This window comes from Muntiacus reevesi, chromosome 11 (assembly GCF_963930625.1).
Source record: "Muntiacus reevesi chromosome 11, mMunRee1.1, whole genome shotgun sequence".
Taxonomy (NCBI): Eukaryota; Metazoa; Chordata; class Mammalia; order Artiodactyla; family Cervidae; genus Muntiacus; species Muntiacus reevesi.
Genome location: NC_089259.1, coordinates 82,726,963 through 82,753,832, shown reverse-complemented (window position 1 = coordinate 82,753,832; position 26,870 = coordinate 82,726,963). Strand labels below are relative to the sequence as shown.

The 26,870-nt window shown below is 60.8% G+C and overlaps 1 protein-coding gene across 8 annotated transcripts in view; it reads right to left on the bottom strand.

The window, feature by feature from the left end:
- MCF2L (MCF.2 cell line derived transforming sequence like) overlaps positions 1-21,541 on the bottom strand; it is a 92,963-nt gene extending 71,422 nt beyond the window's left edge. Inside the window, exons 1-3 of one of the 8 annotated variants that reach the window (XM_065901679.1) lie at positions 21,477-21,541; positions 18,042-18,217; positions 17,231-17,403 (exon numbers count right to left, since the gene is read on the bottom strand). In XM_065901679.1, coding sequence (XP_065757751.1) covers positions 17,231-17,403; positions 18,042-18,052 — 184 coding nt within the window. In that variant the 5' untranslated portion in view covers positions 18,053-18,217; positions 21,477-21,541. The other 7 variants (XM_065901681.1, XM_065901683.1, XM_065901677.1 and 4 more) reach the window with 7 other exon arrangements.
- Between the last annotated feature and the right edge of the window lie 5,329 nt (positions 21,542-26,870).

The following is a 26,870-nucleotide window of genomic DNA, read 5'->3' as shown; positions in this document are numbered from 1 at the left end:
GGAGGGGGGTGCAGGGCACCCTCTCCACCCGGGGGGGCAGGTGGGGGGGAAGGGGCTGGAGACAGACGTCTCAGATAAGAACTGAGACGGGACTGAGGCTAGTCTAATGACAACCACTAACAGGCAGGTGCTGGACTCAGAGCAGAGTGTCCCCAGGAGGACCCCCTCTGCAGGGGCCGAAGGCACCGGCCCTGGGCCTCACGCCCGCGGGATCCCGGCGCAGCTCGGCCTGCAGACCGCGCCTGGTCTCACGAGGCCCGGGTCAGCTGTCACCTCCACGGGCCGAAGGCCTGCGTCTCCAGCTTTGCCTTTTGGAGCCAAGACAGGCCCTGCGTTCCTGAGGGCGGCAAGGGACCCAGCAGGTGTGGGTTCTAACAGGGAACGCAAAGCTCAGGGTGCTTCCCCACGGGTAATCTTCCCCTCTGCAATTTACAGGGTCTTCTAAGGGCAGTCTCACAAGAGCTTCTGGTCCGAGCGATGCTCTCTGCCTGGAAGTGGGCAGGTGGGGACCCCCCACCCCAACAGGGGCTACACCCTGACTCAGCCCTGCTCTGCAGGGCCGCAGGCGCCCCATGCAGGATCGGACTGGGGGACCCCCAGCACCTCCCCCTCCTGCTCGCAGGGACCTGGAGCGCCGGCCTCCTCGGGGTCTGCGTTTATTCTAAGGGTGTCAGCAGACTGGGGTCCAGCCTGGCTGCCTCCCCGCGGGCACCTCCGGTGGGTCCTCTGGGGCATCAGGCCTGCACGTCTCCTGGGGCCGGACCGGCTGACAAGTCAGAGAGGCTCCGCCCCTTCAGGCACAACGCGGTCAGTATGTCTCCCACGTGCCCCAGGCAGCTTGGAGGCTACAGGACGCAGGGCTCGGGGCTCAGAGGCCACAGAGACTTAGCTCCCACCGTCCCGGAGGCCAGATGTCCAGGACCGAGGCGCCGGCATGGCGGGGTCTGGAGAGGAGCCCCCCAGTACCCCTCGCTGCGGCCTCACACGGGAGGCAGGGTCGGGGATGCTCTGGGCCCTTCTCCAGGGCACTGATCCCATTCTGGGGGCTCCACCCTCATGACCCCAAAGGCCCCACCTCCTAACACCACCACCTTGGGTGCCTAGATTTCTACATATGAATTTTGAGGGACACAAGCAGTCTGACCCCAGCACACTCCCCCTGGGCCCCCAAATCCACATCCGCCTCACATGCACCCTCCCCTGCAGCCCCCCAGCCCCACACCTGCAGGCCTGACCCGTTAACCTCACGAAGTGGGTCTTGCAACCTCTGTCCCTGGCTGTCTGCTTACATCACTCAACATAGCGTCCTCTAGGTCCGTCCACGGTATTATAAAAGACAGGATTTCCTATTTTTAAGGGTGGACGTCTTAGGCAGGCGTTGCCTGGGGACGTGTGTGTGTGTGTGTGTGTGTGTGGTCCCAGGTGTCCCCTCTGCAAGGCAGCAGTGGCCTTGGCCGCCTTCCTGTCCCGGACGCAGGGGCTGGATCAGAGAGTGAGGACCCAGGGCCAAAGGCCAGAAGGAGCTGGAGGGGTGGGGGCAGGAATTCCTTCTGCTGCTGAGCTGTGTTTGAGGTCTAGGTGGTGAACTCTGAGCCCCACCACTGCTCTGGGCGCTGACAACCTCACCGGGTGATGAGACAGATGTGGGGAAAGCTCCAGGGCGGGAGCAGCTCGGGACTTCACGTCCACCAAGCAAGGCCAGGCGGGCGGCCGAAGGAGATCAAACGGTCCCGTCGGGAGGGCACTGGACACAGTTCTCCGGGCGGGCGGCCCCCTCCCCAGCCCTGACGTTGTCTGGGCCCCGTCCAAGGAGCAGCTCCACTTCCGCCCCGTCTCTGCAGAGGTGAGTCCTCGAGGCGAGCTCACAACCCCTGTCCTAGGCTCCCACGGCCCCCCGGACCGTCGGCGGCTTGGTGCGTGTCTGTTGGTGTCCACCTTTGCCTGCTGGACCCGGAGGAGACGGACGCCAAAGCCAGACACCCCCCCCCACCCCGAGGACAGGTGTCTGGTGGCCAGCCCTCCACCACGGCACAGAGGTCAGGGCTGGAAGCGCCCCTTCCACCAAGACCACGCAGAGTAAGGACAGATGCCGAGACGGGGCCCGGCCAGGCGCCACCCCCCCCCAGCAGGGGGCACCCCAGCCCCAGCCCACATGCCCGAGGCATCAACTGCCCAAACGGGTCACCTGCTCCCCAGGCGGCCGCGGCAGCCGCCTGCCTCCTGAGCACCCTGCGCCCCGCGGCGGAGCTGAGATCCGCGGAGAGGAAGCCGCTCACAATAGGGTCAGGGGGGCAGCGATAAGGCAGGCTTCTGGGCTGGGCTGACGGACCCCGTGCTGTTTATACTCCTGCCCCGGGGACTCGGGTCCAAAACAGTAAACCCGGGAGAACACGCCAACCTGTGGTCAGGAAGCCGCTTTATGACTCTTCTCCCCACCCAGCAAGCCACAGGATACCAAAGCCCGAGGCCAGGAGGCGCTGGCCCTCAGGCTCTGCAGGGGCTCAGGGCCGCGATGGGGCCTCCGTGTCTCCCTTGGATGTGGTCATACGGTCGGCAGAAAAGATGCAGGGGGCGGGCTCCTCGTTGAGGCTGCAGGAAGCGACCCGGGAGGCTGGCTGAACCGCACACAGTGACACCACAGTGCCCGCCGGGCAGTGGGGGAGGGGAGGGACAGTGGGGGGGAGGGGCAGTGGGGAGGGTGGGGGCAGTGGGGGGGTAGGGGGCAGTGGGGGAGGGTGGGGGCAGTGGGGGAGGGTGGGGGCAGTGGGGAGGGGGCAGTGGGGGAGGGGAGGGGCAGTAGGGGAGGGTGGGGGCAGTGGGGGAGGGGAGGGGCAGTGGGGGAGGGGAGGGGCAGTGGGGGAGGGGAGGGGCAGTGGGGGTGTAGGGGGCAGTGGGGGAGGGTGGGGGCAGTGGGGGAGGGGAGGGGCAGTGGGGGAGGGTGGGGGCAGTGGGGAGGGGAGGGACAGTGGGGGGGAGGGGCAGTGGGGGGGAGGGGCAGTGGGGGAGGGTGGGGGCAGTGGGGAGGGTGGGGGCAGTGAGGGAGGGTGGGGGCAGTGGGGGAGGGTGGGGGCAGTGGGGAGGGTGGGGGCAGTGAGGGAGGGGAGGGGCAGTGGGGGAGGGGAGGGGCAGTGGGGGAGGGTGGGGGCAGTGGGGAGGGTAGGGGCAGTGGGGGAGGGGAGGGGCAGTGGGGGAGGGGAGGGGCAGTGGGGGAGGGTGGGGGCAGTGGGGAGGGTGGGGGCAGTGGGGGAGGGGAGGGGCAGTGGGGGAGGGGAGGGGCAGTGGGGGAGGGTGGGGGCAGTGGGGAGGGTGTGGGCAGTGGGGGAGGGGAGGGGCAGTGGGGGAGGGGAGGGGCAGTGGGGGGGGTGGGGGCAGTGGGGGAGGGGAGGGGCAGTGGGGGAGGGGAGGGGCAGTGGGGGAGGGTGGGGGCAGTGGGGAGGGGAGGGGCAGTGGGGGAGGGGATGGGCAGTGGGGGAGGGGAGGGCAGTGGGGAGGGGACAGGCAGTGGGGAGGGGTGGGGGCAGTGGGGGAGGGGTGGGGGCAGTGGGGGAGGGGAGGGGCAGTGGGGGAGGGTGGGGGCAGTGGGGGAGGGGAGGGGGCAGTGGGGAGGGTGGGGGCAGTGGGGGAGGGGAGGGGCAGTGGGGGAGGGGCAGTGGGGGAGGGGAGGGGCAGTGGGGGGGTAGGGGGCAGTGGGGGAGGGTGGGGGCAGTGGGGGAGGGTGGGGGCAGTGGGGAGGGGAGGGACAGTGGGGGGGAGGGGCAGTGGGGGAGGGTGGGGGCAGTGGGGGAGGGTGGGGGCAGTGGGGGAGGGGAGGGGCAGTGGGGGAGGGTGGGGGCAGTGGGGAGGGGAGGGACAGTGGGGGGGAGGGGCAGTGGGGGAGGGTGGGGGCAGTGGGGAGGGTGGGGGCAGTGGGGGAGGGGAGGGGCAGTGGGGGAGGGTGGGGACAGTGGGGAGGGTAGGGGCAGTGGGGGAGGGGATGGGCAGTGGGGGAGGGGAGGGGCAGTGGGGGAGGGGAGGGCAGTGGGGAGGGGAGGGCAGTGGGGAGGGGACAGGCAGTGGGGAGGGGACAGGCAGTGGGGAGGGGTGGGGGCAGTGGGGGAGGGGTGGGGGCAGTGGGGGAGGGGAGGGGCAGTGGGGGAGGGTGGGGGCAGTGGGGAGGGGAGGGGCAGTGGGGGAGGGGCAGTGGGGGAGGGGCAGTGGGAAGGGTGGGGGCATTGGGGGAGGGTGGGGGCATTGGGGGAGGGGAGGGGCAGTGGGGGAGGGTGGGGGCAGTGGGGAGGGGAGGGGCAGTGGGGGAGGGGCAGTGGGGGAGGGGCAGTGGGAAGGGTGGGGGCATTGGGGGAGGGTGGGGGCAGTGGGGGAGGGGAGGGGCAGTGGGGGAGGGTGGGGGCAGTGGGGAGGGTGGGGGCAGTGGGGAGGGTGGGGGCAGTGGGGGAGGGGAGGGGCAGTGGGGGAGGGTGGGGGCAGTGGGAAGGGTGGGGGACAGTGGGGGAGGGGAGGGGCAGTGGGGGAGGGTGGGGGCAGTGGGAAGGGTGGGGGCAGTGGGGGGGGCAGTGGGGAGGGGACAGGCAGTGGCCACTGTGGATCTCACAGAGACCATTGGGCTCCCCGCACAGCAGGAAACAATCACCTTGAAAGTGGGCTGGTGATTTGCATATGCTGAATATTTAAACACAGCTGGTTTAATTTCAGAAATGTTATTTTTTTCAAGCCTTAACTTAGAGGCAGTGTTTTCTGAGGTTCAACAAACAGCAAGGTCACTGAGATTGAGTTAACCTACCTTGACATCTATTTACACGTGTGGATCTGAACCGGTAACTCCATAGCAGATGTTTAACTGAAGCCAGTCAAGGTCAGAGCCATCTAAAAGGAAAGCTCTTCCCCCCCGACCCCCCCTCCCACTTCAAGTAAGATTCTACGTCGGGCACAGCGCTTGTAACACGGCGCACGCATGTGGACCTGCCGGCAGTGAGGGGCTGGGCTGCGGGTTATTACCCTGGTTTTCAGAAGCCGACTGCAGATTCACGTGCAGCCGTAAGACACAGCCCCAAGGGACCGTCCCCCAGCGGTTACAGCGTGCGGGGCTGCAGCAGAGTCACCGCATGCACGCCGACACCCTCACCCAGGGCTCCCCCACACCACCCGCCTCCCACCCCTCCTGAGCCCTGGCGACCACCGCCCTCCACTGCCGCAGCGTCAAGATCGTTCCCAGGTGGACTCAGCTCAGAACCTGGTGGGACGAGCTCGTTTCACTCAGCCCGGCTCTCCGGGGCTTCATCAGGGGGTCCGGTGCCCCGTCCCGGCCCTGTTCTTGCTGAGTGCTTGGCGCTCCGCGGCGTGGAGGGACCGCAGCTTTTGCTAGCTGTTCACCGGTTGAAGGGCATTAGTCTGGGGCTACCATGAACAGAGCTGATACAAACTTGCGTGTGCGTGAGCCCGTGAGAGCGTTTTCCTCCCTCTGGGGCAAACGCCCAGGAGTGCAGTCTGCTGGGCTGGATGACAGCTGCGCGTTGTGTCACTTTCCCGGCAGGCAGTTTCCGGATGGCTGTGCCCCTGGACGGTCATCGCCCCCAACACAGAGACCGGCTCTGCGCCCCAGCTTCCGGAGCCGTCACCGCCCGTCACGTCGGCCCGCGTGACGGCGTGCGGGCGGCTGGCAGAGGCTCTGTGCTTCCCGACCCCTCTCAGGTGCTCATCTGCCGTCAGCACCTCTTCACCTCTGCTTTCCACTTTCTGCCGGGACTGTCTGCTTTTACACTGGTGCGCTTTGAGACTTTGTGGCCTGCGAATATTTTCTCTGGCCTGTAGCTCATCTTAGCGGGGGCCTTTGGAGAGCATACATTTTTCATTTTGATGAAGTCCAATTTACCCATTTCTCCTTTTATCCTGTTTTTGGCACCAAGTCTGTGCACGCTTTGTCTGTTCCTAGTTCCTGAATATCATCTACTATATGTTTTTCTGAACTTTTACAGTTTTATGTGTTACGTTGAAGTCTGTGACCCATGTTGACTCAATCTTTGTATGAGGTGTGAAACCGAAAGTCATGGTCTCTGTTTGGTTTTGCCTCTGATGTCTGACGCCCCAGGCCACTTGCTGGAAGGCTGTCTTTCCTCCACGGAGCCCGCTGTCCACCCTCGTTAGGAATCAATGGGCTTGCTGTCTAATTCTCTCTTCTCCACTGTCTTCTGTCCCTCAACCTACTCCTCCCGTCCCAATGACTGTGGCAGAATAATCCCTGGTATCACAATAACTTCTCCTACTTTCTTCTTATTTAAGATGTTTTAGGTATTCTAGCTCTGCTGATTTCCCACACAAACTTTATGATAGTCTTGTCTATAATTTTTTTTTGGTTGAGATTTTGATAGGAATTCTGCTCATTGGTTTGGAGAGAGTTGACATCTTTACTAGATTAAGATGTCCGATCCAAAAACAAATTGTGTCTCCCCGTTTATTTAAATCTTTGAGTTCATTTGTCAGCATTTTCTAGTTTTCAAGCTCTGTTCATGGTTTTTGGGAGCTGCAGCCAAGTATTTAATGTTTGGGATATGTGAGTGGCATTGTCTTTTTAACTTTGGTGTCCATGTTCACTGCTATCCAGAGAAATACAATAGGCTTTTCCAGTGTTTATCTTGCATCCTTCAGCCTTGCTAACCTCACTTATCAGCTCTAGGAGTGTTTCTGTAGAGTCCTCAGGATTGTATAGTTAGATAATCGCGTCGTCTGTAAATACGGACTGTTTAATGTTTCCTTGCCAATCTCCTTGCCTTTTATTTCCTCTTCCTGACTCGCTGCAGCGCTGAACCTCCAACCTGCCGCTGAGAACACGGCTCCCGCCGGTGTGGGGAGGAACTCGGCTCTGACCGCCAGTGCCGCGCCAGCCGCAGCTCTTGGTAAAGACTTACTGCCAACTTAAGGGAGCTCTTCTGAATTCCTGGTTTTCTAAAAGGGTATTGAATTTTGTCAGACACTTTTTCTACATTGATTGAAATGACCATGTGATTTTTTTCAGTTCATTAAAGGGTGGATTACATTGGTTAATTTTCAAATATTGATTCAGCCTTGCATTCCTGGGTTAAACCCCACTTGGCCATGGTGAATACTCCTTCCTATTCATCACTTAATTCTGTTTGCTAACATTTTGTTATGGATTCTTGTACATTCACGAGGGATGCTGGCCCATAGTTCTCCCTTGTTTTTGTCTAGTTTGGGCATCAATATAACACTTGCCTCATAAGATGACCAGGGAAAGAGTGTGAAGAACTGGCGTTCTTTAATGCCTGGTAGAGTTCCTGAGTGAAACCGTCTTGATCTGAAGATTCTCTTTTGAGAGTTTTAAAATTATGAATTCAGTGGATGTAACAGCTTCAGACTATTCAAACTAACCTCTTTCCTATAGAGTGAGTTGTGGTAGCCTGTGCTTTTTAAGAAATTTTTCTTAGTCTTTAGTTTTCAGACATTTGACTATATGTCTTGGTGTGGTTTGGGGGAAATTTATTCTAACTGGGGTTCTATCAACTTCTTAAATATTAGGGTTTGTGTCTTCTGCCAAGCTGGGCAGCCTCCTGCCCTTATCTGAGTGTTTTCAGCCGCCCCCGCTTCTCTCCCGCGACTCCGAGGACGAGAAGGTCTGATCACGGAGAAGCCCTCGGGTCCCCGAGGCTCCTGCTTCCCCTTCAGCCTCCTTCCTCCGAGGCGTTCGGGGGGTGGTTTCTGCCATTTGTCTCCAGGTTCACAGATTCGTCCTGCTGTCCTCTCCCGTCCGTTGTTGAGCCCACCGACCGGGATTTTTTCTTTCATTACTGTACTTTGATTTCTGAACTTTCCATTTCCTTCCAGCCTCTCTTTCTTTGCTGAGATTTCTCAGTTTTCCCTTTTCCAGCGTGTTCCTAACTGCTCAGCGGAGTGTCCTGTGCCGGAGGCTCTGACCCCTCTGTCGGAGGGCCCTGCCGTCTCCCACATCTATGTTGATGTCTCTCGCCTTTTTTCTTTCAGTTTGAGGTTTTCCTGGTTCCTGATATGACAATCGGTTATTCAAGGAAATGTGGGCCTTTGGTGTATGTCATGAAACTCCTGAGTTTTTAAAAAATCTGTTATCCTGGCCGGCTTCCTCTGGGTGCTCCAACAGGGCGGGGAAGGGCCGCCTCTCGTTCCTGCTGGGGGGTCCTTGTCCCTGCAGAGGACTGGCCTTGTCCCTACTGGGCCTCCACTGATACCTTCCTGCTGGCGGGCTGGGGGCTCCGCGCCCTGCTCCCCACGTCCCACTGTCCCGGAGGGGGGTGGCCTCGTCCCGGGGTGGCGGTGAAGTCCTGGGTCCACTAGGCTTCCTCTGAGTCCCAGGGCGGGGGTGTGTCCAGGCTCCCATGAGGTCCCCCCACGTGGTCGGCACCCGCCTCGTGTCGGTGTTGGGACGGGACCCGTCACCACTCACGGGCGCAGGGGCCTCGTGCAGCCCGTCACGGCGCGGGCAGGAGGCTGGGGTCCTCGATCCTGGGGCCTGGCGGGCGGAGGGCAGTGTTCCCACGGGGTCTAGCGGGGCAGAGCAGGCCGCCCAGAGGCTCAGCCCTCCCTGCCCGGGTCCTCAGGGGAGACAGCAGGTCTGGCGGGGACTTTCCAGCTGCAGGTCCCCCAGCACCAGCCTGGACCACCGTGTCCTTCCCAAGCCGGTCTCTTCCATCCCAGAGCCTCTCATCTCTCCCACGGGTGTGGTTCAGGGGTCTGTCCTTAGCGTGGGGCCAGGGAGAGGTCCCCATAGTGGTCTTTCGTGGGTTAAGTTTTAAAATGACCTCAGAGCACAGGCATGTCCTCTGACCCAACAGCCCTGAACACACACCTCCCTCCGGCACTGGGTGAGTTCATTCAGAAAAACTCCAGACAGCCAAAGGGCTGCCTCTCCGTTCCCACATAAGAGGGGCCCTGCCCTGGAGGGGGGCTGACCTTGACCAGGGAGGGCCCTGACCTTGGGGGGGCGCTGACCTTACGGAAGCCTCCGGCCCACGTCACAGCAAAGTCCCAGGAGCTGGGACAGACACAGCTCTCTTCCTCTGAGCGGCTGGAATAAAGCTGTGACCTGCCTTTCTTGTCTGCTTCCGGCCTGTTTTCACAATGTCCCATTTGTTTTGGTAGAACACGCGCACTCACACAGAGTTAGAGTCTAATGGTTCATCTGCTGGCAGGGTATCCAGCTAGTAATCAGGCTTCTGCGGGTCACAGCTATGTCTGTTTTATTTACTATGATAGTAAAGCTCCTGTCATTTTTATTGGAAGAAGAAAAATGATTTTAGGGACATCTGTAGGAGGACGTTGGCCGGCGTTCATTACAGACAGTTCACCAGGGAGCTAAATGTGCCTGCTTCCATCCTGACACTTCAGATGAAAAGGTGATGAAATTGTGGCGTCAGTCATGAGACGCTTGGGAATTTCAACAAACAGATGGGACAGTATTAACATTTCGAAGAGGAGTCCTCTCAGACCGTGATGCTGGGAAGAGAGACGGTGGCCCCCAGGTGAGCTCAGGTATTCTGCAGGGAACAGCTGCAGGTGGGTATGAAGAATTAAAAACATGATGGATACCCGTGTCAGTGAGCCATGGTCCTGCCAGCGCACACGCCTGGGCCTCGTCCTCATAAATCTAAGAAGGAGGTTGGCACCAACCCAGTTACCTCTTTTAGCCACCTCACGTACTGTGTGTATAAACCTGCCAGACACCCTTCCTCACAGCCCGTGTGCAGGACGAGCCAGCATCATGCCTGCAGACGACCTGCCCACACAGCGCGGCCCCCAGTTGAGACGACAGTGCAGGCGGCGAGGCTGCAGACGCGTCACCACAGCTCCTAACACAGCTCGAAAGAAGAGACCCTGAAGACTGAGGGAGAATCACCGTCTCCCACGAGAAGCACTTAGAAGGGAGACTTCGACCTTCAGAGCAGTTTGAGGTTTACAGGAGGAGACACAGGACCGGCAGGGCATCCCCACCGTCCCCCCGCTGGCGTGGTACCCGCGCTGTGACGATGGACCAATAACATCGCTGGGTTACTGTTAATTAGACCTGCAGTTTTGCCACGGCCCACTCTCCGTGTCAGCAGCTGGCGAGTTTGAACAAACCACGATGTCTCGTGTCCACCGTTACAGAACCGCGAGAGACGGTTTCACTGGCTGAAGGTCCTGTGGTCCCCAGGCTGCTCTGACGTCACACCCCGTGATGTGGTTCCTCCCGGGGGACTAAGCGGGAGGCACGGTGGCCTACCCTCACATCCTGCTTGCTTGTGCTCCATCCCCCCCAGTTCCCTGGTCCTAACCCCCAAACCCGTGAGGCCCACGGGGCCTGCTGCAGCCTGAGCAGAAACACAACCTTAGAAGCACACCCGTCAGGAAGGCATGGCTGCCTTCCAGCTCCCCAGAGACAAGTTCTGTTCTGAGAAGCTCCCTGGGGGGCATCATCGGCCCGGGTCACCGAGACCAGGGACCGTGCCCACTTGCCCCACAAACAGCCCCGGGGCCTCCAGCCCTCGGTGGGGTCAGCGACTGAGCGACTAAAACCAGCAGCAGCAACAGCTCACTTCATTGTGCTTCGCAGATACTGCACTTTTTACAAATTGAAGGTTTGTGGCAACCCTGGGTAGTCAGAGGATAATTGCCATTTTTTATCAATAAAGTATTTTTAAAGTATACGTTTTTTTCATTCAGGCATAATGCTATTACACAGTTAATAGACTGCAGTAGAGCATAAACATAGCTTTTACAGATGCTGGAAAACGAAAATATTCACGTGATGCACCTCACTGAGATGTTTGCTTTATTGTGACTGGTCTGGAGCTGAACTCACAAAATCTCTGAGGTCTACGTGTATGCAAATTATGCCTAAATAAGCTGATACTAACCAAGCTACACTCAGACGCACACTGGCCCCTCCTGGAAGGTGGCCGGCTTGTCACAGGTCACTTTCTCCTACTTTCCCTGCAACAACCCAGAAGCTGACGCAGAAACTGGCAGAGCGCTGAGGTCACCCAGGAGCCACCCCAAGCGGAAGCGTGCCCTGCGTGCAAACTCGCCCGCATGAGCTCGCCTGCGTGTGGACTCACGCGGCCACGTGTGAACTCGCCCATGTGTGGGCTCAGCCACGTGTGAACTCACTAGCCTGCGTGTAAACTCACTTGCCCGTGTGTGAACTAGACCATGTGTGGACTCACGCGGTCACGTGTGAACTCGCCCATGTGTGGGCTCAGCCACGTGTGAACTCACTAGCCTGCGTGTAAACTCACTTGCCCATGTGTGAACTAGCCCATGTGGGAGCTCACGCGGCCACGTGTAAACTCACTTGCGCGCGTGTGAGCTCACTCGGCCACGTGTGAACTCACTCGTTTGAGGACTCGCCCGCGTGTGAGCTCGCCTGCGAGACTCGGGTTGGTGCACAAGCCCGTGTCTCAAGGCCTCCTGGGACCCTCCGTCCCCTTGAGAAGGAGACCCGACTCCCTGCTCGTCCAAACTGAGCGCTCAGGCGTTCTGGGCATCCTTCGGACGTTTCAGCCCTGAACGGGAGGAGCGGTGGTCCAGCCTCGGCGGCTCAGCTGCGCACCCTGCTGGCCCGAGGGCGGGCGGCAGAGGCGCCGGGGTCACGTGACCCAGCCAGGCGCCCGTCCCTCTCGCACCCTCAGGGCACTCTTGTGGATAAAACTCGGGTCCACGCACGTGAGCCCAGAAACACTGCACGTTACACAATGGTGCGGGTGGGGAGCGGCTGCCCACACGACAAAGTCCGAGACGTTCCGGTTGTCACGACGCGGGTGCCGCTGGGTCGCGTGGGCGAAGTCCCGGGTGCTGCCCACACCCCAGCAGGCGCTGGACGGCCGCAGCGGGGAGGACCCAGCCCCAGCTCTCGGCTGCAAGGCTGCAAAACCCCGGGGGCCCGCAGGTCTGTTCCTGCTCCTCCCGTCTGGTTCCCGGGTGTGGCCCTCCAGTGACAAGGCCATGGCTGTGCTCAGAGTGGAAAACAAGCTCTCTTTCTGCCGTTCAGCGAAGTCCACGGGTGCACTTGGAAATGCAAACTCCAAGGTGACGCTTTTCCTCCACGTGCCTGACGGGCCTGGGGCGGCCTCCCCAGCCCCGACTGGAGCTCCCAGGGTGCCCCAGGGATGCCCGCCCCCCTCTAGGAAGGCCCCACCACCCCCACCCCTCCTTCTGCACTGCTCTCCAGAGCGAGCGAGTCCATTTGCGGGACACATGGCCAGGCTGTTGCATAAGCCACACAGAGGTGGACAAGTCGTACCAAGCAGTGGGCAGCAGGATGACAGAGCTGAGGTCAGGAATGCGGTCAAGTTTCAAAGGGGCTGTTTTTGTTTAAACCTAAACAAAGGCCCTTTCCTCCAAGACACTGGTTTGGGTTCCGGGATCTGTGGCCACAGCCCCGTGGTGGATGCAAAGCTCCTGGATTTACAGCCACACAGTCACAGCCATCGCCTCCCGGAGGTTTTCCAGAAAGGCGTCGGGAAGACACTTCACACTCCTCCCAAAGACGAGGCCTACCCCCCGGCAGCTTCCCTTCTGTGTCCTCTCCTCTTGACTCCTCTAGAGCCTTTTAACCAGGAGTTTGCAAGGATTAACTTCAGAGAAACAGCGACCTCGAGGAGGAACTGTTGTCCCGTACGAGGGCTCAGCCTGCATTTTGCAGAAACACGTCTGAGAGATGACCTCCTAGGGCAGCTGAATCACAAACATTTTCTAGCAAAACAGTTCAGATTATTTTCAGATTAGGGGAAACCTTTTTATCAATTTGAGGAAAATGACAAAACGCCCACGAGTTTCCTGCCACCAGGGAATAAATCACATGCTGTCCTGCTGCTTCCTTCTCCTCTCCCCAAAAAGCAGCTTCTTCCAAATAACCAGCATTAAATCAGAGGCTTTCACCAGAGCTTAACCGCACTGCATGAAGATGACCAGCAGGAAAACCACAAGAGTCCTGGGGCCCACCTAACAGAGCCCCACGGGCCCAGCGGCTTAGACAACACGGTCTGTTCCCGTGGAGCCGCCAGCCGGAAATCCGAGATCAAGGTGCCGGCAGGCAGGCTCGTCTGAGGCCCCCAGAGAGGGCTGGCCCAGCTCTCTTCCAGCTTGGGGGAGACGGGGCGCGGGGCAGGGGAGGGACCCCACTTATGTCACTGACTGTCTTTGTGACCCCCATTCACAAACCCCGGGGTACCCTGGCCCCTGGCTAACAGACACCCTGCTCCCCAAGTGACTCGTGTCGGCGAGTCCTCCACCCTCTCACTGACCACACATTTGTAGCGAGTGAGCGTCTGCATTCTTCATGAGGCCCCCGCCCCTCAACCATCTTTTCCATCTGCACCTACTGAGGTTCCAGCCTTGTGCTGTGAAGTTCCCTGGGTCTGACAAATACACAGCGTCCCGAGTCCACCACCACAGCCGCGCGGAGCGGCTCCCTGGCCTGGGGTCCTCTGCTCACTTCCTTTCCGTTCTGAACACCATCACCACCCGGACGGACCGTGGTTTACTTGTCCGTCACCTGCGGCAGGGCTGCACCAAGCCTGGCAGCTCAGAACGACGCTGCCCTAGGCCCCCGAGTGTGGGTTTTGTGCAGCCGCGAGTTTTCGGCACATCCTGGTGAATACGTAGGCCGTGGGTTGTGTGGTGAGTTTCGTGTTGGAGGAAGCTGCCCAGCGGCTTTGAAGCGGCCGCAGCGTCTTGCACCCCCAGCCCACTCACCCCGATGAGCTTCTGCGGCTCGGCATCCCGTGGCGGCGTCTAGCGGAGAGGACGTCAGGAAACTGGGCTCCCGAGAAAAGGCAGGCTCCGCAGGAGGAAGCCAGGCGGGCACAGAGGCCGCGTCCCTGCCCCGCTGTCCGGGGGGCGGTGGACACATCCCCTGCGGATCCCGACCCGCGTGTGGCTGAGGCCCTGCCTGCTTCCCAGGCTTCTGGGGGTTGAAGAGTTAAGCTGGCACGAGCTCTGGCTCAGCGCCCGCTGTTTCCTGCAGAGATTTTGCTAATGCGCCTAAGAACAGGCGGACGGTGACTGACAGGTCCGTGTCCCACTTCCTGGCCTCCAGGCAGGCCTGCAACACGGCTGGCCAGCCTGCTGACGTACGTCAGCCAGGAAGGCAACTGGCTTGAGGTCGCGGCCAGCACGGCCCCCGGCGGCCCCTGAGTCCAGAAGCCTGGTGCCTCCAGGTGCCAGCAGCCCAGAGTCGCTGCTCCAAGGCCGCTTAGATGGCGCCCTGGAGCCAGGAGCGGTCGGAGTGTGGCGTGCCCCTGCACACACTGGTCGGGGGCCACTCAGGCCAGCAACCCCCTTCCCGAGGCCGACTCGCGCCCACCCCCGTCATGTGGAGGTCTACACCGCTGCCAGGCTCGTTCCAATACCCATCGGCTCCCGGTGCCACGTGCAAGTCCACGAGGCCTGCGAGTCCTTGTCCCACACACGCGTGAGCAAAGGCAGACTGGATCATCCCCCCTGCCTGCTGCAGCAGCTGAGGGCGACTGAAAACGCGCTCAGAGCAGAGTCACCAGGGCCGTCAAGGAGGAAAAAAAGCCCCAGATTTACTAGAAAAGGCGAAAACCGTTCCTTTACTTTCGGGTCTGGTAACCGGTGACCTGGCTGGGCGGAGAACCCTTGTCTCTAAGAGTCCCCAGGGGTGTGACTGCGCCCAGAACTGGCCCCGACTGAGCTGACCGACTGCCAATGACCAGGGTTGGGGTCCCTGCCACACAAGTGACGTTCCAGGGGATCTTCTGTTCACAGCAGGGGCTTCAGACACAGGAGCCGCGGGACAGTGCCAGGCTGGCAGCCTCCCCGCGAGCCCCTCCCCGCATCTCTGCCCCCACGTGTGATCTCAGGCGAACCCAGACACCCCGCGTTTGTCTAAACGCAAGCACGGGAGGGTCAGCAGCTCTGAGGCTGCAACGCGGTTCAGACGCTGACTCTATCTTAAAGCCCGCAGTTGTTGGCGCCGGGTCGGCTGGGTTTCCGGCGGCTCCCCTGGCCTGCGGGTCCTCCTCGGGGCCTCTCCTCTCTGCAGAGTCTCCGCGGGTCACGAGCAGCCCCCCGCGGCCCACAGCGCGCCACTCTCGCACCCCAGGGCCCGTCCCGCTGCTCCTCGAGGCTGTGCCGGGTCTGGGACCATGAGGTCCCGGGCAGCCCCTCTGGGCCGGCTTTACTGCCAGGGCTCTGCTTCCCCGGTGAGCCCCTCCGCCCCTGCCCCCAGGTGAACGCCCAGCGGCAAGACCCCTGCTCCCGCCCACTGACCTGTCAGAGCTCGCGAGCCAGCGCCCAGGCCGCGCCCCCAGCCCACAGGCGACCCCTCAAAGGCCCAGGGGTCCAGGCCCTGCCCGCACCAGCGCGAGGCTGCCCCGGGTTCAGAGCCGCGTGCGCTCAGGACGCCCAGCAGACCCTGCCTGCCCGACACCTCCGTCTGCGGACAGCGGGCCCAGCGACCCTCCATGCGGGCTGCAGGGCCCCGCCGTCCCGTCAGCCACGCCCCACGGGTCCCGCTTGGCCGTGAGTGCCACCGACCACGCATACGTGCAGGCGGCCACCCCCACGCGCGGCTCGCAGCTGCTGGCGGGTCAGGGCTCACCCGTGTCTGCGCCACACGAGACAGGTGAGGCGGCCCCGTTGGCTGACCTCGGACGCGAGTCCTGGAGACCCAGCTCCCCCTGCCCGCCTCCCAGCCACAGAGGCGGGTGAGCCAGGCCACGGGGCCGGCTGGACACACCCCTTCCCCGTAACCGCCCAACTCTCCAGGGGTCCTGGCTGCCTTCCTGTTTCCAACCTCAGAAAACAAAAAATGTCCCAGCCGCACAGGGGCCAGGCCAAGGGAGGTGGCGAGAGTCACCGTAGAGACTTCAGTCACTGGGAGGCGCGGCGTTTCCTACAGAGGCACAAAGCTACTTGGCAGGTCTGCTTGTTTAAGAAGAGAAGGAACGTGAATGATAGGAGATGCGTGGTTCAGCCAAGCCTTGCTCTCTGAAGGAGGAGAAGTCATGCAGAGACATCAGACGGGTGTTGGGGCCTTCAGAGCGAGAAGAGGAAGACTGCATCTCAAACCCACTTCATGGTCTACTTCATTTAATGAGCAAACAACTGCATTTCAGAGTTGCAGGTGGTGCTGACGAAATGAATGAAAGCTACTTCCCAGAGCGTGACTGAAGACGTCGCCAGGCTAAATGTCCAGATCAGACTTTAAAGCAGGTAAAACAGGATCACAGACAGCCGACGCACAGTAACCACGACCGCCAGAACCCGCCGTTGATTCGCTCTCTATTTTTTCAAAGCAGAACCACAGCTTCTAATATTTTTGGCGTGAGAAGAGTGTTTTAACACTGCAAAACCTGACCTGATGGTCACCTTTTAGAATGCACAGTTAGGAAAATACACAAAGACTGAAACTCCTGCTGTGCGATTTCCTATCTTTCAGGTAAATCTTATTCAATCAAGTGGTCTCTACACACGTGGAGAGAGAAGAAAAGAATGAACAGCAGAGACCCGAGTCCACGCCGACTCGCGTCCGACAGAGACCCCAGAGAGGCAGCGGGCCCGGGGGCGGGAGCTGACGTGGAGAGCGCGGCCCGCGAGGCCTGCAGGTGGAGGTGTGAGGAGGAGCAGAGGGGCTCCAGACCCAGGGGCCCTGAGGGGCCGGTGCCGCGCAGGGCGGGGGGCGGGGACTCTGGACGTGGCTCCTGCGAGGACGGAGACCCGGGGACAAGAGCGCTGGAGCCACGCGTGAGGGGACAGGGCCGGGGGCCCAGGTGGGCTCAGGGGGGACACGCCTGGGAAGTCAGGAGAGTGACTCAAAACTGGCTTCTCGAAACAAGATCCGCAAACCGATCCGTTAGCTAATCTAATGAAGCAAAAGAGAAAGTGCAAATGCTCAGAATAAGAAATGGGAGGGGAAAACAGCCTTGGAATAAGATGAGTTTAAAAATCACAAGCAATTACTTTGTATAACTGTGCGATTCAGTTTGAAAACCTGGTAAAATGGAGCCCTGGAATCTAAAACCCAGACGACTTCCTGAGAGCTCACCAGAGCCAGCCTCAGCCTCACCGCCAGGAAGGCAAATGGGCAAGCATGTGGAGTGGGGTCTCATCCACAGGCCTGGGCCCAGCCAGCCCGCGTGTGCAGGCAGCCCTGGGTCCCTGGGGAGCCGCTGCCGCAGACCCAGGACGCTGGTCCCCCGGGAGGACCGAGGCCCCATCCAGATCCCAAGGAGGCAGCCAGGCCTACCTGCGGGCAGGGGCAGCCCCTCCGGCGGGTCTGGAACAAGCCTGATGACGTCAGGGACATCCACCCGAGGGTCACTGTCTTCCGCTTCGGCCTCCTGGGACCCTCGCGCAGAAACATCGGCGTTGCTTCCGGTTTTCTTGCAAAGGATGAGCCTCCAACAGTCGAACATGAGGCTGCAGAATGAAAAACAGACCTTAGAAGGAAGACGAGGTCACACTGCAAAGACATCAGCCATGCTTCCTTGAACAAAACCCGAATCACCAGGTAAGGTTTTGGCAGTGTTTATTCTGAAATGGATGTGGGATATTTAAAATTCATTCTTCTCCGGAGAATTTCTACTGTGTCTGCATTCAGGTAAACAAATGGCTTCCTTTTATAACACTGGAATGGAATAAAGCATTGCACAAACAAAAATATTATTTACTTCTGCTGCATAAGAGAAATAAAAACCTAGATTTTCCCTTGACATTTGGGCTCCTGTTTCAAGGACAAAAATGCCCCTAGTTCTCCTGGCTTCAATGTCACAGTAGAATTCACTGAACTGGCAAACGTTCAAAACCAATGCCACCTGGGCCTGAAACATCTCCAATCCCCAGGTAAAGAATGCTCTCCGAGGGCCAGGACAAACATGCAGGTCTTATTCCTCCGGTGGAAGTCTGGCAGGAAACTCGAGTCAACTCTTTGGGAGGCAACGTTGTATTTAAAGAGACAGTGAGTGACTACATCCCAAACTGAAGCCACGTGACGTCATCTGCCCGAGATGCTCACCCCGGTAGGTAATCGCCCACAGCCCCCTCGTCTTTGGGCTTACTCATGGCTCATTATGGCTTCCCAGGTGGCGCTAGTGTTGAAGAGCTCGCCCGCCAGTGCAGGAGATGTAAGAGATATGGGTTTGATCCCTGGGTCAGGAAGATCCCCTGGAGGAAGGCATGGCAGCCCACTCCAGTGTTTTCTTAAAATTTCTTAATCATTGGTTTCAAGTTTATCCTGTGAATAGACACCAAGGATTCCGTAATCATGAAAACTCGAGCTCAAGACTGATCAAAGAAAAATGAACACGTCTAGCAATAAATATACTTACAGACAATGTGTAACTACGCATCCCGCCAGGCTCCTCTGTCCATGGGATCTCCCAGGCAAGAACACTGGAGTGGGTTGCCATTCCCTTCTCCCACGCGAGTGTTCTTGCCTGGAGAATCCCATGGACAGAGGAGCCTGGCGGGCTACAGGCCACAGGGTTGTAGTCAGACACGACTGAAGTGACCCAGCATGCACAAACACGGCCCATCATCTCCCCGCTGGCTTATGTCTGGCTGGGCCCCTTCCATCAATTCTGCTTGTGGCCCCACGGCAGCGGCTTAACCTGCTTGATCGTCGGTGGTGCTCACACCCACCACCTTGTCCAGGGCATCGGGGGGGAGGCGGGGCTGTCCAGCTGGATGCCGGGGACGGGTGACCCTCAGGGAGGTCCGGTCTCCACCTCCTCCCCACGCCTGTCCCCCCTGCCCCTCAGGCCCAGTTTGTGGGACGACAGCAGGGCCTTTCCCCCGGGAGTTGCCCCGCTCTGTTCCAGCGCCAGCCCTAAGCGCTGAGCGAGAAACGGACCAGTGAGGAGGAAGACGGTGTGGAGACGTTCAGCGCTGGTCGGCTGCGTGCTTCGGTGTCCCCACCCATATCTTCCTATTTGACTTGTTCCGATTTCTGTGGTTGCTCAACTTGGTACTTCGAATACAGTTCTTTGCTTTCTCAACAGATTGGACTGAACGCCCCCAGCGGTGACCTACACTCACGCTGACATGTTACCCACTGGGGTGCAAGCTCTGGTGCTCCTGGGTCACCTCCGTGGGCTGCGTAGGGACTGGTCCTCTGGGCTCCAGGGGGCCGCTGGAGGTTCTGGCAGAGGCGCCGGGTTTCCTGGGGATCCTGGAGACGACGGCGCTGCCTGACGCTGGATGAGGTGCTTCGGGAGCAGCCTCTGACCACAAAGTCGAGGTTCAGCCCTGGGTGCCCAGGAGTTCCTCGGTAATAGCCACAGGGTGTCCGGGAGACCGTCGCGGGCTTGCACTCCTGAACGTTTTACTTGGGGAGGCCCAGAGGTAAAGGACACGGTCGTCCCCGAGGGGAAGGTACCGCAGACCGGCTCCACCAGCAGAGTCCATGGGCGGCTGGGCAGTCCGGCCGGCCACCCCACGCTGACCACACAGCCGACCGTGCCTTCTCTGGAGCGGGGCTAGACCGCCACCCGCCTTCTCCAAGGCAGGAGTGGACTGAGCATCTCTTGAGCGGCTCCAGACGTGGCCCCGGGCCCTCAGCCAGGTCCAGGTTGCGGCTGGCGCTCAGCCAGCATCTCCCACCTGTCGGGGAAGAGCATCACCCTGGCTCTCCTGGGCTCAGGCGAGGGTGGAATGAGTGGACCTGAGAATAAGAGGCTGAGCTGACTGTGGAGCAGAATGCTACCTTCTCGTCCTGTTCTTCTCACACGTCTAACTTCCCTCGGAGCCTCTTAGCACCAGATCAGTTAAGCTGATGGCCAGGTGCTACCAATATTCCATTCACACAAACGCTCCACTAACCTCTTTTTCCACTTCAGGCTTTATGCCATTTTACAAAAGGCATGTGAGTTCCTAACAGCAGGAAGCTCTTCTGTCCAAGTGACCTTCCTTCTGCTTCCAATCACCAAGATGCGCTTCCCAGGTAAATCTCCCGTTTTCACAGCTGAGCCCCCAACACAGAATGAGCCTCCTGGAATGGCGATCTGGACGCCAATTACAGCCACAACCCGAGGTCAGGAGACGCCCAGCAGTGGGGACGTCTGCAGCAGTGGCAGGGCTGGGGAGGGAAGAGGCTCTGATTCAGGAGAAGGACGGGTTTCGAGCTGTGTCTGGGGCAGAAGTGTCCTCAGAGCGCTGAGCTCCGCAAACAGGTGACCCCTGCGCCCTCCTCCTGATCCGCGGGTCTCCCGGGGAGAAAGCTGCCCCAGAGTTGGGGACGGTCACGAGAAGGGTGATGCCCAGGCTTCTGGCGCAGAAGGCCCGATGCTCTCGCCAGCCTTTCCCCGGATCGCTGCCAGGGGGGCCGTCACAGGTGGCGGGGCCAAGGTCACAGAGGCCCAATCACAGCTGCGCCCAGGTCCCGGCCAGACGGTGAGCCCGGGACTTGGGGGGTGCACCCCGCCCCGAGGGACACAAGTGCTGAAACACAGCCAAGCCCCTCTTCCTGCCCCTCTGGACTGACTCACCTGGAGCACGTGCCCTCCTGGCCGCCCCCCCGGGCCCGCGGGCAGCCTCTGTCTGTCCGTCCCCCTGCCGCAGCGGGTCCAGGAGCCGGGAGCAGAGCTCAGAACTCAGGTCCCCAAACCCGCACTGGGCCGGCCTCTGGGTCAGATCTGCACTTCAGGAGACCTTCCACCACGAGGTCCCCCCAGGGCGCCACCCCTCACCTACCTGTCCAGTGGGGTCCCCGGTCCCCTGGGAGGGACGCACACACTCCAGCACCAGCACCCCCACACACGTCTATTTTTGTAGCCTGGCCCCTCCTAGTGGTCACACATCCTGGGGCCTCCCACGGCCACCCCCACACATCCTGCTGAGCCTCAGGGTCATCTTAACCCCTTCCCTGTCCAGGGCCCGCTGGAGGTCCCTTAGGGGCAGGTGGAAGCTTCCAGTAAAGTTAAGAAGCTGCACCTGCTCCAGAAAAGTCTGCTTCGGGCCAACCCGAGCAGGCTCCTGTTCAAGGTCCAGCGCTGCAGAGAACGGAAGGTGGTTTTTAAAAACTAGCCAGAACACGGTTTAGAGTTGAAAGAGCAAACGGCCTTATTTTTAAACTGCTGAGTCTTACTTTTCCGCTGCCAGTTTGAAAAGCAAAACAGCCAGACAGGGGCCGGGAAGTCCAGAGTCAGCCGGGCGCCCTCAGCGGCCCCACCTGGCCCGGGACCTGCTGGGGGCCGGGACCCAGGGGTGCGGGCCTGGGAGCGGCCGGGCAGTGACACCTGTCCGCGCGGGAGGACCCCGGCCGACAGTGGGGGCGTCCCGCACGTGGAGCTCGCGCTCCCGCTCCGGCGGCGGCCCCTGGACCCCGCGCAGCGCCCCGCTCCGCCCGGCCGGTCCCGGGGCTCCCTGGGGTGGCACGCAGGCGGAGGGGACCGCAGCGGCGCAGACCGGCCACCGGCCTCCGGGACGCTGCGTCCGCGCCCCCCGCCCTCTGTCGGCCCCTCTCCCGGCCCGCCGCGCTTCCCGCCCGCACACACCTGCCGTGGGAGGGCCTCCCGGCCGCGGTCCTCCACCCGCAGGGGCGCGCGCGCCTCCTCCCGGCCTGGGGGAGGGTGAGCGGGGCAGCGGCCGGGAGAGCGGGGGAGGGGACCGCGCGGAGGGAGAGGGAGGAGCGCGAGGGGCGGACGCACGGGGGTCTGCGCCGGCGGGAGGGGAGGGGAGGCGCCCGAGCCCCGCCCCCAGCGTGCACCCCATCGCCGTCACCCCTGCGCGGAGCAGGCGCTCTCTCACTGGGCTCGGGAGCGCAGACCCCAGGGCAGGGCCGTGCAGATGCGGAGGGGCCCCTTTTTTGCAGGCAAAGGGAAGGGACCGGCCTTTTCCCTTGTGGGTTCCCCTTGTTCAGGGAAACTCAAGTTCCCCAGTAGAACTCGGAATGTTGAGGCTCACAGGCTGAAACGTCCCCGATGTTGCTCTAGGTGTAAACTTTATTTTAGCTGGCGCTTTCAAACGTCTGCATTCTGTGGGCGACACCGGGAAATCGGAGTAAGACCAGCACGTGGCTCTGTGCGGAGGGCCATAGGCACAAACCCCAGGGCTCCAGGGAGCCCCGCCCCCAGGAGCCTCCGACCCGCCCTGGGGGTGCGGCTCGGGCCTGCGGGGAGGGCGCACGGACCTCTGCAGGACTTCCCTCCTCCAAATGCGGTCCCCACCACACGGCGTCGCCTGGCAGTCAGCACGCGCTTAGCCGGTGCCGCGAGCCCAGGCAGGGGGCCAGGCCCCCGGTGGTGGGTGCCGCTGAGCCTGGGCTGCCGAGTGGGCAGGACCCCACATGCGCTCGCAGGCAGGGCTGCCACGCGGTGGAGGCTGTCCCAGCAGACAGCAAAGCAAGGCAGGACCTTCCTCAGCTGGACGGTTTCCTTCCCGAACGAGCGGGGATGGGAAGGCCCCAGGAACCTGGCGGAGTCAGGGCGGAGGCGGGGGCCTTAGAGGGCTAAGGGCGTGGGGTCCTGACCCGCTCTGTGGGGCCGCGGTCCCGTTTCCCACGACCTCAGGGGCCCGGGCTCCTGGGGGTGCCCTCCGGGGGCTGTGCTGAGTGTCCGGAGCTGTGAGAGCCCGAGGGAGGCGCCCGGCCAGCCTGCTCGGAGGACGGGCAGGAAATGAGAGGTGCTGGTGCGGAGCCGAGAGGCCGCGCTGGTGACCCCACCACCCGGGTCGGGTCTGCAGGCTCGGCGCCTGCCCCCAGGTGGGCGTCCGGCGGAGGGTCCCGAGCCCCGCCTCGGCCACAGGCACCCGGACCGGGAGCCTCTCCCACCGCGGGGAGGCCTCATGTGGGGACGTGGTCGCTGGCCCAGGAGGACGCGGAGGACAAAGGCCCAAGATGCCTGTGCTCTCAGAGAGAGTTTGCGCTGATTCAAGCCTCCCGACTTGAGCTGGGGAATCCCAGAACAAAAGCCTGGGGCGCCCCGCTGGCCAGGGGCCCTGAGGGCCAGGCCAGGCCTTTGTGCGGCTCTCAGAGGCTGGGGAAATTACCATCACAATCAGGGCTCTGGGAGGAACCGAGGGGAGAAGGACCTTCTGCTCCCTGGGGTCAGCCCCTCCCGCGGGCCCCACAGGTGGGCAGGCGGCCTGGAGACCCTGCGGGCCTGGGCCTGTGTCTCTGCCTGGTCCCCATGCCCTTGGCCCTTCAGGGAGTTGGGGATTTTGCCGTTTGAGATTAACTCCTCTATGGAAAGCCTTGCTCTCACAAAGAAGTCTGTGTCACAGGAAGCAATCCCAAGTGGCTCAGTGGATACAGAACCTGCCGCAAGGCAGGAGATGCGGGTCTGATCCCTGGGTCAGGAAGATCCCTCTGCCCCAGTGTTCTTGCCTGGAGAATCCCATACACAGAGGAGCCTGGTGGGCTACAGTCCATGGGGTCGCAGAGGGTCGGATGGGAGCGACCGAGCGCGCACTTGGTGACACCCAAGTGCCGGACGGCCGCCCCGCCCCCCATGTCCCGGGGTCTCCCGGGCATCTCAGCGTCTGCCCCTGCCCCCCGGGTCCAGGTCACGAGGGGCAGCTGGGACACGCAGGAGGCTGGGTCGGGGGCCTGGTCCTCTGGAGTTCTGAGGTGACCCAGGGGCATGGAAGCGGGGTTCCTCCTGTGTACCTGGGGCCTCAGAGAACCGACCTGCTGGGAGAGACACGGGCGCCCCAGTCGCCAGCAGCCACGGCCTCCTCGCCCGCCCCTCCTGAGCTGCGGCTCCTCGGGGCTCGTTTCTTGGCTGCTGACCGGCCCTGCCCCACAGCCCTCCTCCGGGACGCCAAAGGCAGGGCTGCTGGGTGACCCTCCAATCTCCAGGGAAAGCTGCTGGGCGGGCAGGCGGGCGGGGCCCTGAGCCTCCAGCCAGGGGTTTATTCAGGCAACAGCATGGCCCCAGGCTCGCGCTGGCCGCTGGGCCCCCGGAGCTCACCCCCAGTGTGGAGTCAGACTGTGAACACTGATGAGACGGGGAAGGAGGCGCTTCGCACCCGGCCCAGCGGGGGCAGGACCCCCGGGACCCGCGGGGCCACGGTGGCCCACGGTGAGTTAGGGCCGCGCAGCCCTGGGTGGGGATGTGAGGACGGGCGGCTGAGTTCTGTCCCCAACACGCACCCCCCCCCACCCCGCTGCCCCCCACCACACGCAGCACGAGGGTTTCTGCCCTGCCGCAGGGCCCCAAAGCAGAGATTCAGTTGAATTGTGTCTCCCCAAAAAGATATGTTGAGGTCCTGACCCCGGGTACTCTGGAATGTGACCTTTACAGACACAATTTATCTAAAATGAGGGCATCATGGCGGGGCCCTCACCCAAGGTGACTGGCGACCTTGTGGAAAGCGGACGCTGAGACAGACAGGCAGAGTGGGCACCGCGTGAGGATGGAGGCAGAGATGGGTCTCCAGGAGCCCCAAGGCTGGGAGGCACGAAGCCTGAGGGAGCCAGGCTGACCTCCGTCTGCGGTGCCCGGTTCTGCGGCCCCGGGACAGGGCGAGCAGACGGCAGGGGCGGTTTTAGCCGCAGGCGGGAAGCAGCGCTGTGCTGCCTGCGGTCCTTTCGCTCTGTCCTGTCCACGGGGAACGACCACCTCGTCCCATCCTAAGACAAGCTGCAGGCGCCATGGTCATGGCTCGTTTCCAGGTTTTTGCAGGGACAGAATGAAGGGACAAAGTCGGTGATTGAATAGTTAATCTCCCTAGGGGATGGGAAGTAGGAAAATACAGACGATCCCTGTAAGCTAATGATCTCTTGATAAAGCAGCTTGCTCCACCACAAACCCCCAGCAGAAGCAGGAGGCTAGAACTAATGAGACCATGGTGCATGAGCCCCTCTTCCTGCCCAGGGAGTTCACTAAGTTAACGGTCCCTGGGCCACGCTCTCTGCACGCCTGCGAAACAGTCATCTGTGGACCTCGCTTGACCACGGAGAGACAAGAAAACTCTCCCACCCACTCTGGAGGAGGAGCTGATGGCAGCATGACGTCTACTCGGGAAAGACAAGTCCTCCCCTCCTCTCCACTCCTCCTTTGATTACAAACCGCAGCCCCCTAAGTGCTCTGAGCCTCCCAGCCTTGCCCGCCCACTTGTAAGCCTCACAAGCATCTTGTTCTAGTAAATCGCGTGCCGACCACATTGCTGTCACTGAGTTCTCCTCGGCGCTGAGACCTAAAGGCCCGTGGTGCGGGTGCTCTCCGGAGCCTCCCTGAATTGACGCCAGGCGGCTTCAGTTTGCACGTTCGTGTCTGGTCTGCGTTTCAGCCTGCTCTCGACACTAGCAAACTGTTTAGGTTCGTGTAAAAGTAATTGCGGTTATACATTGCTGAAATTGGCTGTTTGGTATTGGGATACATTCTTAATAAATGTGACTATGTGATACATCATTTTAATGTGTATTTCTCGATTTATGTTTTTTGCTATCACCTTATTACTTGCTGTTTATTTTATATTTATTTTAGACTATGGAAATGATATTAGACAAAAAAGCAAATTCCAGCGATTTTCTTGAGTTCATAATGGGTTGTAAAGCAGCGGAGACAACTCGCGTTCGGCCCAAGAGCTGCTAACGAACATGCTGCGCAGTGGGGGGTCAGGGAGTTCTGCCTCAAGGCTCACATGAGCCTTGACGCTGCGGAGCGTGGTGGCCGGCCACCGGGAGCCGACAAGGACCAGCTGAGTGAGAGACATTCGAAGCTGGTCCTCTTACAAGTAGACAAGAAGTTGCCAAGAGCCCAACGTCCACCACTCTGCGGCCGCTCGGCACCTCAAGCAAACTGGAGCGGAGTGCCTCATGAGCTGGCTGCAACTCCAGAAAACCACCGTTTTAATCCCTTCTCTCAGTCTACACAGCAACGAACTGTTTCTCAGCCGTGCTGTGACATGCGACGAAAAGTGGATTTTATACAACAACCGGGACAGCCAGCTCCACAGTGGGACTGAGGCGAAGCTCCAGTTCCCAAAGCCAAGCTTGCGCCGGAAGAAGCCACGGCCACGGCTCGGCGGGTGGCTGCGGGCCTGACCCTCGACAGCTTTCTGAATTCCGGCTGAACCACGACCTCTGAGAAGCAAGCTCCGCAAACCGAGGGGACGCACCGAAAACTGCAGTGTCTGCGGCCACACCGGTCAACAGAAAGGGTCAGCGGAGGTCACAGACGTAAGGAAGGGATGGAGGCCTCGCAGGGCAAGCTGTGGGCCTTAAGGGCGTCAGCTTCTAAGACCGGCTTAGGCCTGACACTGCCCACTAACTGTGAGGTTTGGTCTTTATATCTGATTAAAGACGGGTTTCACTGGGCCTCTGTCGGGCTTGATTAGGGCTCATACCTGTATCTGGATGATGAATTAGACATTTGCCATCTGACTAAATGCTCCTGAATCATTCCGACTGTACGTGATAAACATGTACGAAGGGAGCATCTTCCCTGGGTAAGTTATTATGATGATGCAGTTTTAGGGGTATCCTCTTAGTGCAAGAAAGGAACTGATAAATTGCGTATTATTTCTAAGATTTTTCCCTGAAAGAGGAAGCTTAATAATTGCAGATGTTGATCACACTGGGACCCAGCCCAGTGGAATGAAGGGCTGTGTTCACACGCACACTGGTGGGAGCCGGCTGTTCACACACACACAGCCTCGGGCCAGGGTGCCCTCCCTCACTTGAAAGGCAAGCATTTTTCTCCTAGCTGCCAGGGTCAGCGTGGCCAGAGGTCCCTGTCACCCGAGGCAGGTGTGGACGCTGGGCCCTGGCGGACAGCACGCCTGGGACCCGACTCACCTGCGGCATCTCCTTCCTGGAGACTGGCGTGCTGGCTGCTATGTGGTCTGTGACAGCCAAGGATGCCCACTCGGGATGAGTTACTTGCCCTTGCTTTGTGGTTTGGGAGCCGGGAAAAAGCCCCCAATTTTAGAATTGTGCCCAGTGA